Source organism: Pipistrellus hanaki, assembly GCF_964339955.1.
Source record: "Pipistrellus hanaki genome assembly, chromosome: 12".
NCBI classification, from domain to species: Eukaryota; Metazoa; Chordata; class Mammalia; order Chiroptera; family Vespertilionidae; genus Pipistrellus; species Pipistrellus hanaki.
Window position 1 is genome coordinate 19,885,442 of NC_140514.1, and position 17,172 is coordinate 19,902,613.

Below are 17,172 nucleotides of genomic sequence, written 5' to 3' on the forward strand. Positions count from 1 at the left end.
CAAAATTATAGTTATGAAGTAGCAACGAAAATAATTTTATGGTTGGGGGTCACCACAACATGAGGAACTGTATTAAAGGGTCACGGCATTAGAAAGGTTGAGAATCACTGCATTCTATGGTTTCATTTATATGAAATGTCCAGAATGGGCAAACATACAGAGACAGGAAATAAATTAGTGGTTGTGGAGGCCTCAAGAAAACAGCCGTATATCACAGGCGTGTAGCTATGGCTCCCAGGAATGAAAAGTTTCAAGCTACTCAGTTTCTCCTGATTTAGTACTGTGAGGACCTTGGTTTTTATTCTTTGGATTCATGAAGGTGATAGTCTCTCAATTTCAGCATTATGGAAACAAAGGATTTTCCTTTCCAATAGCAATACCTGTATATGCTATAATGGAGCAATCTTGAAGGTATAATATTAAGTGAAAAAAGCAAGGGGCAAAACCATGTATATAATATGCTTTCGTTTGTGTTAAAAAGAAAAACAAAGACACCCATTCTCATATAGAAAGGTGCTCAGGAGTCAGACTGCCTGGGCTCCAGTCTTAGTTCTGCTCCTACCTCGATGGCCTTTGGCAAGTCACTTAACTTTATAAGCTCCAGTTTCTTCATTTAAAATACACAGACCATAACAGGACCTATTTCATAAGGCTTGAGGAAGGATTAAATGAGATAATATGTGTGAAAAAAGTACTTACAAATGTTAGCGACTATTAAGATTGTTTTACTCATGGACATTTTATGAAAGGGTTTAAAAGAAACTGGTTGCCTTTAGAGTCTTAAGGGTCTTGAAATGAGAGAAAGACTATGTTTTTATAATTCAACAAAAGGTAACGTGTACTTCCTGGAAGTGAGCAATGAATGTGCCACAGTGATGTCAGTCTACTTAATGAACAGGCAGAAATGTATACCACCCTCTGTTCACTTCAAGGCTGACCTCTTCACGGGTTTGTTCCAAGAACAGATCTGTCCAGGAACATACTGTCCACACATTAAAACAAAGCTACAAATGCTATAGTACTAAAAAGACAGAAACGTCTCTTATGCAATGTTCCCTAAAATGTCAAGTGAGTCAGAATACGTTATTATCAAAAGACAAATAAACAAACAGCTATGGGCCTGCAGATACGTACCTGTATGTAGAAAGGAATTCCAGCACTGCGCCTTGTAGCACAGAGTTTAGATGAAGGATCACTGCATTTAATTTCCTCTAAAACATTCCATAACCATTGTTCTGGTAGCTTTTGCAGACTCACATTAGGGCATCTAAAAGGCATAAATAAGTGAACATTTGGAATTTTCATGTACCAAAAATTAGAAGAACAAACTATCCTATATAATAAAAGCCCAGAGACCATAAAAGCAGAAAGACCAGAACTACCACTTGACCAGTCACTATGAGGTGCACTGACCACCTCTCAGTCCCTTTCCCCAGCCAGCAGGCTCCAATGGCCGATGGCAAACAGGGACTCAGTGTGGGTGGTGGGGGTGCAGGCGGTGCCAGGCCAAAGCCCCCGCCCCTCCGGTTGCCCCACACACAGACAGCAATCAGCATCAGGGGTGGGGCCAGCGAGGGGGCGGGAACAGCTGACCTCTCAGTCCCCACCCCAGCCATAAGGCTCCCATTGCTGGAAGGGAACCCGGGTGGATGGCGGTGGGGGACGGGGCTGGCTGCCAGCAGCCTGGGAAGATGGCCCTGATGAAAGGCTTGGCCCAGGGACTGAACTATGCATGATTTCGTGCACTGGGCCACTAGTTAATACATATTTTCACTGTTAGAAAAGAATACATATCCTTACATTTGAAGGGAGAAAAACTAAAAAATGTCTCCCTTTCTATTTTTCTATTTATTATGGGTTTTAGGATTTGAAGCTATTGAAGATTCTATTCTTACAAAAGCATGTGTCTTATCTGAAAATAAGCTTTCACACTGAGGCTTGTACTGACACTTAAAATGTTCTAAAGATGGTTAAACAAGCTCTCACAGATGTTCTACAGTTCTGCAAAATTCCAGTATCCACAGAGAGACCATAATTCTATACATGATGGTAATTTATTTTCCATAGTTATAGAGATTATACATATTCAAAGAAAATACATTTAAAGAACATTTTAAGTATTTTAGGGTTAATTTACTCCACAATGGCTGAGCAGGAAAAAGAAAAAGAAAAAAGGGAATTAAAGCAAAAGTCATCTTTTTGTGACCTACCCATTCACACACAAAAAAGTTGGAGACACAGAGGTGAGTAAAAACTACTTGATCTACGAGTGGGTTTCATATACTTGTATTTTCTTCCCCACCATATGACCACTGGCAATGTAAGACTGGCTTATAGATAATGCTGCAGTCTAGGGCCAAGAATCCTGTAGGAGGAATTCACCATGTGAGGGGGAAAAGCAACAGCAGAAGATGGGGATATTTTCCTATTTTCTTATGAAGTGCACTAAAATATCAGTACAACAAATACTAGTTCAGTCATACTCCCCAACCCTGGCACAGATCTGGCACACATCGATTGGAGAAGTAAGGCCTCGGATCAGAGTAAGCCATTTCACCATGAAACATCCTTCCTTCCCTGAACTTACAATGGCTTTTGACTGTTAACAAATCTTGATCTAACTCATTTTCCATCTTGACCAAATCTTCCAGCTTGAAAGGTTGCCTATGACCTGGCCCACACCCTTCCAGTTGAATCTAACCTTAAAAGTTTTTCCAAATTTCTACACGGATCTTTTGTTCTAGTGAAGTTGTTCACTTTACTGGTCCCCATCTCCCTTCTCCATATTCCCAACTCAGCATTTGCTTATAGTCTCCACACTTATCTCTATCATCCAAACTGCAGAAACTTCCTCCAAATATTGCATTTCACAAGAACCTTTTCTTTCTTGAAGCTTCAATGTACTTAGAGCAACTACTAGGCACAAGGTGTACAAGGGGTCAGTACAGTGCCACAGAAGGGGCGGAATTTGTGCTGGGCTTTGAAGGATGTGTGGTCAGGATGGTAGGAGGCCCACATACGTGGGGTTAAGGAAGTAGGAGATGAGATGACCGAGAAAATACTTTATGAAAAGGCATAGAGGCAATTCCCTCATTTGGATTCTGGGTTATTATAACTATAAACAGTTAACCACCCCTATTCATTCCCTTGAGTGTAGCATACCAAGACTAAATGCTCCTTGTTAAATCGGGGAATTTGAAAACAAAGGCCAGAAGAATGTTCACCAAGGTCAAAGCTGGCAAAGTGCCCTCCACGGAGCACTCTCTGCCCATTGCCAACGATCCAGGAACCTCAGGAACTCTGGGAAATGCTCAAGGAGCCAACTTCTACCATCCAGTCCAGACTTTTTGTTCTGCTTTGTAATTCCCCTGGATTGTATCAGCTTTTCTGCAGAATACCTCAGTTGACTGGTTTCCAATTTAGACTCTGTGTTGGACGTTACTCCTATGATTCCCTTGACTCTTAGTTCTGCATCTCTCCCAGGCCAGTCCTGGCCCCCCAGCCATATACAAGAACTGGCCCAATAATAGATATTCCTTAAAATAACTTTAGAATATTCAAGAAATAAATGAAGAAATAAATTCTACTTTAAAAGAGCAAGAAATTATCAGGAACACACAGTACTGAAGAACAAGCCCATAATAAAGATTCTGGAAATACTGGAAATTAAAATGTACTTTTGAAAAAATAACAGGTAAGATGAATTCTAAAGAATAACTTAAAAGATAGTTTTCCGGGAAATGCACCCAAAATAGTACACAGAAAGAAAAAAGTACAAAATATATATGTGTGTGTATATATGTGTGTACTCCAACTCCCTTAGACAACTGGGGACCTTAACTGCTGTTAATAAACTGTTTTCTTACATTAACTATGATAAATGACTCACCACTGGTCTACAGAAATTAGCTCACCTGCAAACAAAAAGCATCTAATATATATTAAACATGAAGTATATTTAAAGCCAAAATATGAAGCAAAATTCCCAGAAAATCATTGAGACTCAATTGCCAGAAAACTAGTTATGTATAACCTCAATCTGCCAATATCTTCATTTCCTAAATAACAGTTAATTTACTAAGCTGTTATCATTAAAGACTTTTAGCACAAGAAGGAAGAAAATCTTTTCCGTTTCCCATAAACAGACCTTCATTTTATCAGGTTTAAGAGCAACTCCAGTCGCCGAAACCAGTTTGGCTCAGTGGATAGAGCGTCGGCCTGCGGACTGGAAGGTCCCAGGTTCAATTCTGGACAAGGGCCTGTACCTTGGTTGCGGGCACATCCCCGGTAGGGGTTGTGCAAGAGGCAACTGATCGATGATTCTCTCTCATGGATGTTTCTAACTCTCTATCACTCTCTCTTCCTCTCTGTAAAAAAAAAATAAATAAACTATATATATATATATATATATATATATATATATATATATATATATATATATATTTTTTTTTTTTTTTAAAAGAGCAACCCCAAATGAAAATTCATTATAATAAATAAGTTATTTGACCCTAACCAGTTTGGCTCAGTGGATAGAGCATCGGCCTGTGGACTGAGGGGGTCACAGGTTTGATTCCGGTCAAGGGCATGTACCTTGGTTGCAGGCACATCTCTAGTAGGGGGTGTGCAGGAGGCAGCTGATTGATGTTTCTCTCTCATCCATGTTTCTAACTCTCTCTCCTCCTCTCTGTAAAAAATCAATAAAATATATTTTAAGAATAAGTTATTTGGTCAAGAAAAATAAATATCAATAAAAACAAAGCTTTTTATCTACTGATTGATTGTTAATAAACTTTTACCTTACCAAGGTCCCTTATTTCTCTTGCTGGTTTTTCACATGTTAATCATCAAAATATTTACAAATAATGCAAGAGAGAGAGTGATTGTTTTGGGACAAAACCAGAATATGTCCCAAATCTATATATATAAAAGCTAAGTGACTGAACAAGCGGAACAACCAGAATGACCGATCACTATGACATGCACTGTGCCAGCCAACTGGTCCGATCTGGGGCAGGGCCAGCAGCCAACTTCCCGCATCCTCTCCCCACAGCTAACCATGTCCCAGTCAGCTCTGATCAGAGCGGGCAGGCTGGACCCCACCTGTGCATGAATTCGTGCACTGGGCCTCTAGTCTTGATATAAAGTAAATGATGTGTTTACTCAAGCTGAAGATCATCCGTCATCACCATCACTATCTGAATGAACACAGCTATCAACAATACTTTAAAAAATAATAAATTCTCAGCCTGGTTATTCAGAATAACACACTTAGAGTCCTAACACACTGCGTATCACATATCGGAATAAATGACATACAGGCAATCAAGGGGGTATAGAATCGGTCTGATATACAATACATAGATATAAGAGTTTTATTCCTTCATATAGATGAAAATAGAGGACACTGAAAAAAAGTCATGTGACTGCGGACAAATCACTTGATTTCTCAGTGCCTAATAATGAAAATAAAAACTATTGTTAAAACACTATGAAATTCAATGAGATATTATTACCTGGGTTACTGTAACAAATAGAGAAAACAATGACCCTAAATTCTTACAGTACCCAAAGCTCCTCATGAGAATGTCCCCAAAATACCTCAGCATGGCCCCACACAAACCTTAGCCCTTGTTCAGGTCTTCCTTCATATGATCCTCTTAGGTCTACAGTTAAAGTTTCAAATATAGACCTTAAAAATTGTGTCGAGGGTCACAGCAATCCTCACCTACCACATCATTCTCTCAGTGGCCAAACAGGGTGTTTCTAACACTGCCTCTGGCACACAATAGAAGTTGAAGAAATATATGGATGTGTTATTAAATAAGGGCCAGCTAGTGTTGGTGCCAGCTGCTGTGCATTCGCTGTGCCTTCAGGTAGGCAAATGATTGCAAAACCAAGTAAAAAAGGAAGGCTAGAACTTGACGGCTTCGCAGTGGTAAAATCACTGTGCTTATAAAAGCACAATAACCTAACCTAGAGTTGTGACTAGTCAATGAAGTTCTGTTTACACCCCAGCAAGGAAATCTTACATTATAAGGAAGTGATTTCAAAACTCCAGAGTTGCTGGTGTTTATGATAAATGAAGGAATTCAGAGGTAAAAATGGAAGCAGACAAGGTTCTCCAGAACAATGCAAAAAACTCTCGTTGTTGGTTTTGGTTCCTCATCACACAACCCAGGGGTCGGCAAGGAAAAGGGAAAAGTTCTGAGTGAGGCAGGACTTGGTTCTTCGTGCCAACTCTATGCAGTCACCAAGCACAGCAGTGGGGAATTCCAACCCTGCTTTTGTGAGAGCCTTTCCACTGAAAGAGCAGACATCCTCTTTGTCTGAAGGCTCCTTTGTTTTATTTCACTCCCATGTCAAATTAATACAAAATAAGCAGTGTCTTCAGTCTCTGAGTACATCATAAAAACTGTAACTTTCTTACAAGGGATTCAAGGTTCTTCATAAACAACTCTCACTAAATGTTATTAATCCACAAAATGCTCATAAGAGATTAGTTTGCCAGTACTAAGGGAAGTTTACTAAAAAAATGTATCCAACTTCCCTCAATCTTTTTTCATACCTCAAATCCCCAGATTCCCCAAATCAAAAAACTAGAAAGCAGCATTGTATAATGAATGAGCAGAAGGCTGAGCTGAAAGTAGCCTTGGAAAGCTGAACTCTTTAGTTTATCGGAGGATACATACAGGCCCGAGGGGATAAACGGCTCTCCTAGCGTCAAAAAAGTTGGTAGATGGAACTCAGGTCTAATTTATATCTCAATATTCTTTTCTCTACACTCCAAGGGAGATGTGGTTAAGAGGGTGGTGGGAGGAATCAGACCACTCTGGTTTTCTTGTTTATCATAGACAAGAACTTATTTGCATATATGCATAGCCCATGGACACAGACAATAGTGTGCTGAAGGTCTGGGAGGGGGTGTGGAGGGGTGGAGGGGGTCAATTGGTGGGGGGGAATAGCAAAGGGGACATCTGTAATACTTTAAACAATAAAGATAAATTTAAAAAATAAACTTAAATGTATTTTATTTTTTTCAAAAAAGAAGTAGTAGAAATTTTAAGTAATAGGGGGTTGGGGTGCTGATGGAAAAGAGGCAGAGAATTTTGTTGAAGGTTGTTTTGTCTCTTCTTTGCCAAGTGCTATGACCTGAGTCCCTAGTAAAAGCAACAGGAATGAACAGGCCAGGCCAGGCCAGGCTGGGGTTTAGGCCTTTGTACTGTCTTGAGCAGATCACTAGAGCAAATTATTGTTCCATAAACAGATTAGTCCAATTTCTATCCACAAAGCTATCTCACTCATAGTGGATAAGTATTCCTAAGATAAGCATAAAACCACAGACCAAAATCAAATTACATATTCTGTATACCCAACTAATGGGTCATTAGACTATTTTGTGCCAATAAATCAGGTTCCCTGACTACAAAGTGGTTTTTGAATGGCTCCATCCATTCACCTAAGTATGGTAACACAGAGCTATTTTTTATTGAGTTCTGATTAGTTATATTACTATTGGTAATTGAAAAATGTTACCATCACTTCTTAAAACTTATTTGGTATATTATTTTTCCTAAATTAGAGATTTTTCCAATCTCCAATTATTTCATAATCTCAATTCTCCACTCCATTCATTCTTTAGCCAAGTTTTATGTTTATTATTTAAAAGCCCAAGTTTATTATTTCAGTTAAAATAAACAGTGACAGATGTGAAGGTTGTGTGCCTGTGCACACACATTTTAAAGAGAACCCTGAAGCCTGGAGAAATTTTAAACCTGAAAAATGATTCGCCCAAATGAGACCCAATGAGAAAGTTACATATCAACAGAAGCCATCTTTATCTCCCTAATATCGAGTATTGTTGAGGTTTACTGCAGGCTAAAACATCACGGGGGTATTTTGAAGCCTTAGCTACAGGCACAGACAATAACGATGACCAAAATCTAAATTGAATTACCAATCAAAAGGCCATGAAGGGAAGAGCAAAATATGGTAGATTAAAAGAGGTGGTTAGGCCAGGCCAGTGCAGTTCATGGTTGAGTATCGACCTATGAACCTGGAGGTCACAGTTCGATTCCCCGACAGGGCACATGCCTGGATTGAGGGCTTGATCCACAGAAAGGGGCGTGCAATAGGCAGCTAATCAATGATTCTCGATCATCATTGATGTTTCTATCTCTCTCTCCCTCTCCCTTCCTCTTTGAAATCAATTAAAAATATGTATATATATATATATATATATTTTAAAGTATTTAGAAGAATGTACCAGATTGTTGATTCTCCTAATATTTAATACTAGTAGCCCTGCACACGAATCCGTGCTCCAGCAGCTCTCTGCCACCCTCCTAGAGCTCCCCATGCTGCCCTCTCCATCCCTCCCCAACTGCCCACCCCTGCTGGCCTGGTCACCCCTAACTTCCCTCCTCTGCTGGCCTGATTGCTCACAACTGCCCTCCCCTGCTGGCCATTTTGTGGCAGCCATCATGTAACCACATGGGGGTGGCCATCTTGTGTGAGGGCATGACAGAAAATTTGGTATTACAATTTGCATAACTGGCCTCAGCAGGGGAGGACAGTTGGGGGATGAAGGGGACCAGGCCTGCAGGGGAGGGCAGTTAGAGTTGATCAGGCCAGCAGGGGAGGGCAGTTGGGGGCAATCGGGATGTCAGGGGAGCAGTTAGGCATCAGTCAGACTGGCAGGGGAGTGGTTAAGGGGTTATCAGGCTGGTAGGCAGACAAGTGGTTGGGAGCCAGCAATCCAGATTGTGAGATGGATGTCCGACTGCCAGTTTAGGCTCAATCCAATTGTAATTCTCCAATAAGGTAGGGTATATTTTTTTCCGTTATTACATTTCAGTTGTTCATAAGATGTTTTCTGTTGGATTTATTTGAATTGTAGTAGCTATAATTAACTGAGGAAAGTTTCAACACATATTTAAATTACCACTGTCCACCATAATTGCTGACATCCATGAGTCAGCACTAGCATTTTATGACAAAAACTGCTAAATGTCAGCAGTTCATTTTTTCAAGCCAATAATGTGAAAATGATTATAATTACTGCAATAAATATTTGTAAGTTAAACTATACTTCAATTAGTAGAGCAATTCATATATATGAAGAGAAGACAATATCAAGTATTCACAAACTTCCCTATTAGATTTAGAATTATAGTCAGTAATTTAGTCCCTTAAAATTAAGCTTTTAATAAATGGTTAGAAAAATGAACACTAGATTCACCAGCTTACCACCCCAGTTTAGGATTCTGTTTTTCATTAGAAAAACAACTTAAAATATTAAGGTCACAGAGAGAATAAACAAGAAGTATGAATGTCATCAGAAACTTGAATTTAGAGTTAGGACTTTAATGCATTTAACCATTCCAATCAAATGTTTAGACTGGTAATTATATTTTTTAAAAGAGAATATGAATATTTTACCAAATGCTAATTAGAAAGCACCATATAAGAACATTAGATTCCAGAAAATTAACTATATATATATATATTGTGTGTGTGTGTGTGCGCGCAAGTACTGCTTTCAAAAAATTTTCCAGAAAAAAAAATGCTTCCCATTTCTACTTCTTCATAGATGATTATTTAATAGTGAATAGTTAATTAGTTCAATAGTGAATTGTTTAACAGATTGTTTAGTAGCAAAGTCAGTTTACATTTGATGACATCTTGAATAATCCAATTAAAACCAATTCAAACAATGTGGCTCATGTTTAACTCTTGGTTATTTATCCATGAATCTCTTTAAGTGCTTCCTTCCTCAACACAGCTGTATTTCAAGAGGTGACCAGCAGTTGGCCTCCATTTTTCAGCAGATTTGCATTAAATGTTGCAAATGTTTTAAATATTGTATGCCTAAATAACTTTTTCTTAAGTTAAGAGCCTATAAAAAGCTTTCAAGGGATAAAACAACAACACATTTCCTTTAAAAAATAATAACCAAACAAAAGGAAACCACACATACTGTAAAGATGTTCTCTGCAAAACATTCTGTTCAGCAGACCTGAAATGTCTCCAGAGGGATCAAGAACCACTTGGTCTGGAAGCAACAGTTGAGAACTCACAACAGTTGGTTAAAATCCAGTATTGACAACCACGAGAAATGGCTGAGATACCAACCCTGGGCCTTGCCTAGTCTCCCCATTCCATTTATTTGGAATGCCTTCATCTGTACCATTCAACCAAAAAGTATACTTGCCCAAAAGTCTCCGTCTTTGGTCCTCTATTCTTCTTCCTTATACGGTACACCCTCCCTATTAACTATGATGTTTATGGTGACAACTCATAAATCTACATCTCTGTTTCTGTTTTATAACCCAAACTAATCCCCTATCTCCAAGCTCTGATAAATATTTCCATCAGGATATGCCATCATAATCTCATACTCAACACATACAAATTTATTTATTTTTATTAAACTAACTCTCTCTTTCAGTTTCCTTATCTTTGTTAATATCAAATCCACCTTTCTATCACCAAGAATGAAAGCGCAGGGACAAGTGTGGGCGGCCTGGGGACCTCCATCGCTCACGTTCAGTTGGTTCAGGTAGCCGTCTGCATTTTACAAAGATAGGCACTGCACTATCCCCACCCCCATGTGCATTTCTACAGTGTGATCTTGCCACTTTGCCATCAAATGGTGGAGTCTAATTCCTCTCCCCTTGGATTTGGACTGAACTTAAAACTCACTTATTACCGAAAGAATGTGACTGAAGCAATGCCATCAGACTTCCGAGGCGAGGTCAGAACAGACCACGCAACTTCTGCCTAATTCTCTTGGCATACTCTGTTTTGTTTTGTGTGTGTGTGTGTGTGTGTGTGTGTGTTTGGGGGGGGAGGGGGTTTAAGCTGCCCTATGAGAATTTCAACTACCCTAAGACTGCCATGCTGAGAGGCCACATGTAGTCTCAACTAAGCCCAATTTTCTATCCCATCAATCTTCTTATCTTGCTCAAATATGCTGGTCTCACTTTCCTGGTTGGTATTCAGCAAACACACACCCGAACACATAGCAATGTTGGGTGCTGATGGCCAGAAATGTGAATAAAGCTGTCTTGGATGCCATCAATTGAACTTGGTAAATACCCTGAGGAAAAGAATCACCCAGTTGAGTACTCCTTAATTCCTGACATATAAAATCATGAAATATAATGTCCACAGCTCTCCTTCTAACAGTCAATTCATCATATGTAGAGCTTTTACCGTGTGGGGCTGAAGGTTAACTGAGATGCCACTTCTTCACCTCCGTTGCCAGAGCCACCATCACAGAGGAGCTCTCATTAGCTCAAAGCTAGATTGTTACACCTGATTCCAGGTTCTACAATCTATCATTTACAATCCATATAACCTAAGACCTCCAACAAAGAAACTACTTTACACAGGAACACCACAACCTCATAATGGTGTACATTTATAGAACATTTTACAATGAAAAGGGTCTTCATAAATATCTATTTTATTTGATCTATACAACAAAAGTCAGAGAGAGCCCTGGCCGGTTTTTTCACTGGTTAGAGCATGGGCCCTTCCTTTCTCCTATCTACTTAATCCTTACTCATCCATTAGCACAAATCCCACCTCTCCCATTAAGCCCTACCAGCCTATCCCCATTACTTTCTCTCTCTGATATTCCTACAGAATTTGTAAATTTCATCCCAATATTGATAATTATATTAGATTGTTTATCTTAGTCTCACTTTCCAGGTTGGTATTCAGCTAACACACACCTGTACATACAGCGATATTGGATGCTTATGCCCAAAGTCTGTTCTGAGCCATCAGTGCCCATGAAATACTATTTGTTAAGTATTTTGAATTTCATCCTGCTTATTTCACAAATTAAACCATAAGCTCTTTGAGAAAAGGAAGTTTGTCTTATAAAGAAGTATTATATCCTCCAAACCAAGCACAGTATTATGTTATATCCTCCAAACCAAGCATACAACTAGTGTTCAATAAATACTTATTAATTGATTTTAAAGAGAGGAAAGTGTGTTGTATTGTGAGAAAAAAAATATTACTAAGCCATGTCTACACTGGAAAGAATAAGTTGAAAAGGTAATAAAATATTTTCAAGATCAGTAGTTTAAAGTCAGGAACATATTCTAGGATATCATTTAAAGGTATTCTGTGCAGCCCATAACTGCCAAAATGTTTTATAAATATTTTTACCAAGAGTGTGAAAAAAAAAAGTGTCAAAATATTCAAGGATAATCTAACAGCCCAAAATAAAATGTTTGCTGAGGCTACAAGGCTGGCAGAACTCTTCTTCATTTCAAAACGTTTCCAGGCAATGGAAATGTTTTCCTGGAAAATACTACCTCTTATTTAGAGAACACTTGCCATGAACACTTAGTCATTAAGTAATTTAAGGTTTCCTCAGAAGCTATTTGGAGGAAATCTAGTCTATGAATGAATGAAATTATCAGCACCAATAATGTGTGTGTGTGTGTCGGGGGGGGGGGGGGAGGGGGGGGGGGAGGCTAAATATATGAAATCTACCTAAGTATTTTTTCAAATAAGAGGGGAAGATCTTTTATACACTTTTGTCTATTATTGTTCTTTAAAAATTTTTCCTATAAAACTACCAAAAAAAGAAAAAGAAAAAAATATCCATAAAATCCTTTCTCTGTCTGTAATACACAAAAATCCAAAGAACTGGAGGGCTTCTTTTTTTTTTTTTTTTTCTTTTTTCTTTTTTTAAATGTATTTTATTGATTTTTTACAGAGATGAAGGGAGAGAGATAGAGAGCTAGAAACGTCGATGAGAGAGGAACATCGACCAGCTGCCTCTTGCACACCCCCTACCGGGGATGTGCCCGCAACCAACGTACATGCCCCTGATCGGAATCCAACCTGGGACCGTTCAGTCCACAGACTGACGCTCTACAGCTGAGCCAAACCGGTTTCGGCTGGAGGGCTTCTTTTATTCCACATACCAAGCAGTATTCAAACAGACAAAATAGTCATTTCATTTAAGAAAAGAAATGGTAACTTCAAAGCTCTTTTTTAGCAAAATCTTTGAGTTTTCTTCAAATCACCTTTCAATGAGAGAACAACCCGGTTTGGACATTTGCATCTGCAGTAAATCATACAATGAAACCTAAGAAAACGATTTCTTCCAAGAGTTAAACATCAAAAGATACAACTACATTCTACTTCAAGCACATGGTTGGGACAGTTAGTCTTTTTAAAATGTACACAGAAGAATTTGTTTTGTTTTACCTGTTTAGTATTTCGGTGAGTTTCACGAAGCCCGTGTAAGCCAGTTCAAACGCTCCTCGGTGCCTGGACTGTAAAAGGTGCTGTTTAAAGTGTTCTCCTACTTCTTTTACCTTTTAAACAAAATTTAGAAATAAATAAGTGTTCAGTCTATGCTTGTAACAGCATTTAGAACTCGGAGCTAGATAGATGTCCATCCATAGCACTTACTGTGTGACAGGTAGTATTTTAAGCATTTTTATGTAAGTTAATCTTCATAATAATCCATGAAATAAGCACTATTAACTCTATTTTACAATGGAGAAAATGAGGCCTAGAAAGGCCGAGTCACTTATTCAAGGTCACACAGCGTGGAAGTGTAGATCCAGTACACAAACCTTGGCAGTCTGGCTCCAGAGTCGGCAATCTTGAACTGCTATATTAGAGTTGCCTCCCTAAGCTAGCCTCACAAATCTGACAGTGTATCACTCAACACCAAAGGCCAATCACACAAGGTGACAATCCTCGTGGTTAGAATACACATAATGAAATTGACCATTTTAACCATCTTTAAGGATACAGATCAGTGGCACTCAGCATATTCACATTGTTGTGCAATCATCACCACCATCCATCTACAGAACATTTTCATCATAACCAAAATGAAACTCCAACCCATTAAACAGCTCCCGATAAATACCTTTTAGAGATACACAAATGTGAATGGCAAGATTTGGTGCAAAGGACTGAAAATTGACAGGCATCACTGAGTCAGAATCATGGAATTTTCCAAAAGGCTACCCACAGCTTTCCTATATGTTGCCCCTCTGCAGGCAAGGTTAGACAAATTACAAATATGACCATTTATTTTAAAGAAGACATGACTAACAATTAGTTATTGATGAGGTTTTGTACTGTTAAACTGGTTGGGCTGGCTGTATTTTTATTAACATTTGGTGGGTATTGGCTTCAAAAAAACACAAGATTTTAAATAAAACTTCAGCACCCCACCGAATGCTTAGCAGATTCGTGCAAGGGGAGAAAGGGCAAAACAAACCAAGATATCTGTCCTCACAGTGCTTCAGTTCAGAGGAAACCAATATGCTGGGGGGTGCCCCCTGGAAGCTCATCTCATTTCATTTCATTAGAAATGAAAGATTCTTCTGTTCTGGAATAGATTATTAGAAGAAGCTTCATATCCAGATGTCAAATAGGATATACTTGATGGACCACAAAGGAAGAGGATAACTAACATGGGAAGAAACTGGGTGGGGAGACTGAATGAATAAACAATTAAGTACCTGCTCCCAGCCAGACACTTGACTGGATCTTTTTACATGACCGAATACAGAATATATCTGACAGGGTTAGCAAACTCGGCTGAATGGCCTTGAAGTTTTAGGCCAGAAAGCGGTGAATGGTTAGGGATGCGCCCATTACAAAGTGCAGAAGGCAGTGTGCCCTAATAGCTCTGGCCAGGCTGGACAATGAGACTACAGGGAACACAGCTGGTGCAAATGACTTAGAAAGTAATGACAACAGTCAGAATGGGAAACAGAATCTTTACATTTAATTTTAAAAGTGAAAAAAAAAATCCTCTGAAAACTTTCTATTACATGCCACTAAGGTCTTATTTACAGTTCATAAAAAGCTTTCTTTTAATGTAGATGATGTCTTCAGAAAATATTTTAATAAATAACATGGATATCAAGATTTTTTTAAAGGGAATTAAGGTAAAAATACAAGAAAGGCCTGCTTTCTATTCTTAAAATTCAATTCTAGTCATTGTCTTTTTAAGTTTAGCAGCTCCTGCTTTCTGACTTTTCATAAAGCCTACTTCTATAGGCATATTAATATGCTTTATGAACTTACAAGGTGTAAAATGCCACAGGGAAGTACTGCTACATGTCACGATACTAAGCATCTGTAATTCACCAGCGTTCTACTTAGGGGAGCTAACTGCTCGTCTAGAGCACAAAACTCACGAAGGACAAGAGTAAATATATTTTTTATTTGTCCTTTATATACGCCAGTAGACAGAAATACAGAAGAAAGATCAAGGCTAATTCCACTCATTATAAATTAGATAAACCCAAGAGAATTTAAACATGCATGGAACGTTTTATGAAAACACTGTACAGTGCTTAAGAGGGCTGAGTTCAGGCTCCCTACTTGGCCTCCTTACTAAGGCAACTAATTAAGTAACAGTTCCCTGGTCTGTGAAACTGGGATAACACTAGGACCTACCTCACAGGATTATTCTGAGAGAAAAAGGAGATTATACATATGACATTTAGCAGAGTACCTGGCACAGTATAGCAAGCAATAAATGACCATTTTTGTTTTTATTTTGTATCATCAAAGTGTAATGCTTAATTCTAAACTGAAGTCTGACTTTAAGCCCTAGCTTTTTTGGGATAGTAGACAGAGCATCAGCCTGAGGACTAAAAGGTGCCGGGTTTGACTCAGGTCAAGAGCATGTACCTTGGTTGCAGACTTCTCCCCAACCCGGGCCCTGGTTGGGGCACATGCAGGAAGCAACCAATCGATATGTTTCTCTCACATGGATATTTCTCTCTGTCTTTTCCTCTCTCTTTTACTCTCTCTAAAAGTTAATGGAAAAATATCCTCGAGTGAGGAGTAACAATAAATAAATAAATAAATAAATAAATAAATAAATAAATAAAATCTGGCTTTACGTCACAGCCACTTCTTATAACCTTAGAAATATTAATAGGAGTTTCTAATTCCACTTTTGTTAAATGGTATAGTTTATAAAAGTTTACACTATAGTAAGATAATTAATGTTTTCAATGGTACATTTTTCTACTATATTGGTTTCTTAGTAATATTTGGGATTTCTTCAATGCCTAAATATTGTTCTCTTACATAATAACAACAAAGATAATAGTTTTCTGTTATTCGACCATCTTCTTACTAGAATGTTTGTTCTTTGATTTATAGCAAATTCTTAACTATGTGCCATTTTAACTGCTGTCCTTTAGGCTGAGTTTCTTCAATCCCCTTTTATATTTATAAGCTCTTGAGGTCAGAGAACCACATATTATATTTCTTTATGTTCCCACAGTACCCTTGTAGTAAGACAATCAATAAAGAGGTCACTAAATGTTGTGCTTAACTTCATTTCACAGCTTAAAAATGTGAACCTGCCTTCAGTACAATTCAAGGGATACTTTTTCATAATTTCTTTTTTAAAAATCTGGGCAAAGAAAATACAAAAGACAATTTCTTAACTTATGAATGCTAATAATCACTTCCCATTTTGAGGTCCATTACAGAAAACCTAAAACAATAACAAAAGACCTGAGGGAATGTATAAACCCACTTAGCCATGTACATCATGAAAATTACAAAAGAATCTAAAATAGGAGTTTAAAAAAGACCTATTTCTAATAGTTGATCATTATTTCTATTCATGTGATTTCTGTAGTAATCATTACTACCAAGGGGAGAGCAGCCAGAGAAATCTATCCAAAAGCTTCTTTTTAGGAATAGCAGGGGAAATGTATGTATATGAATTGATACTCTGCATAGAGGAAGTTGTTTTTAAAAAAAATCAGCAGGAACTGGGTATCTGATATCCCCTGGAAAGAGGACCAACAAAACGTATCAAGCAAAAACTCCATGTCAGCAAAACATCCAGCTTGAAGCCTAGACACACACCAGTCAGGAAGTTGCGAGATAAGGTTGCACGTACCGCTCATTCTTGAGGGGTCTCGGCTTACGTCCCTCAAAGCTGGTTTTATCTCTGCCTCTTGCACAGGGACATTATGAAAGAACCTTTCATGATGTGACTACCTCGAGGGAGGAGAGTCAGACCGCCTCTGAATGAACACATTTCCCTCTTGGTGAAGCTGCGGGGGACACACGCTGCTTCCCAAGTGGCTTAGGGAGAGGAATCATTTGCTAAAAAAGTTCAGCAGCAAGTGGCCTGACTAT

The 17,172-nt window shown here is 38.5% G+C and overlaps 1 protein-coding gene across 4 annotated transcripts in view; it reads right to left on the reverse strand.

Annotated features, from left to right (window-relative positions):
- The window catches only part of THADA (THADA armadillo repeat containing), a 279,146-nt gene that overhangs the window by 214,899 nt on the left and 47,075 nt on the right, over nucleotides 1–17,172 (reverse strand). For all 4 annotated transcript variants that reach the window (XM_084901467.1, XM_084901468.1, XM_084901466.1 and 1 more), the window contains exons 22-23: nucleotides 13,237–13,346; nucleotides 1,135–1,267 (exon numbers count right to left, since the gene is read on the reverse strand). In XM_084901467.1, the coding sequence (XP_084757593.1) occupies nucleotides 1,135–1,267; nucleotides 13,237–13,346 (243 nt within the window). The remainder of the gene's footprint in view (nucleotides 1–1,134; nucleotides 1,268–13,236; nucleotides 13,347–17,172) is intronic.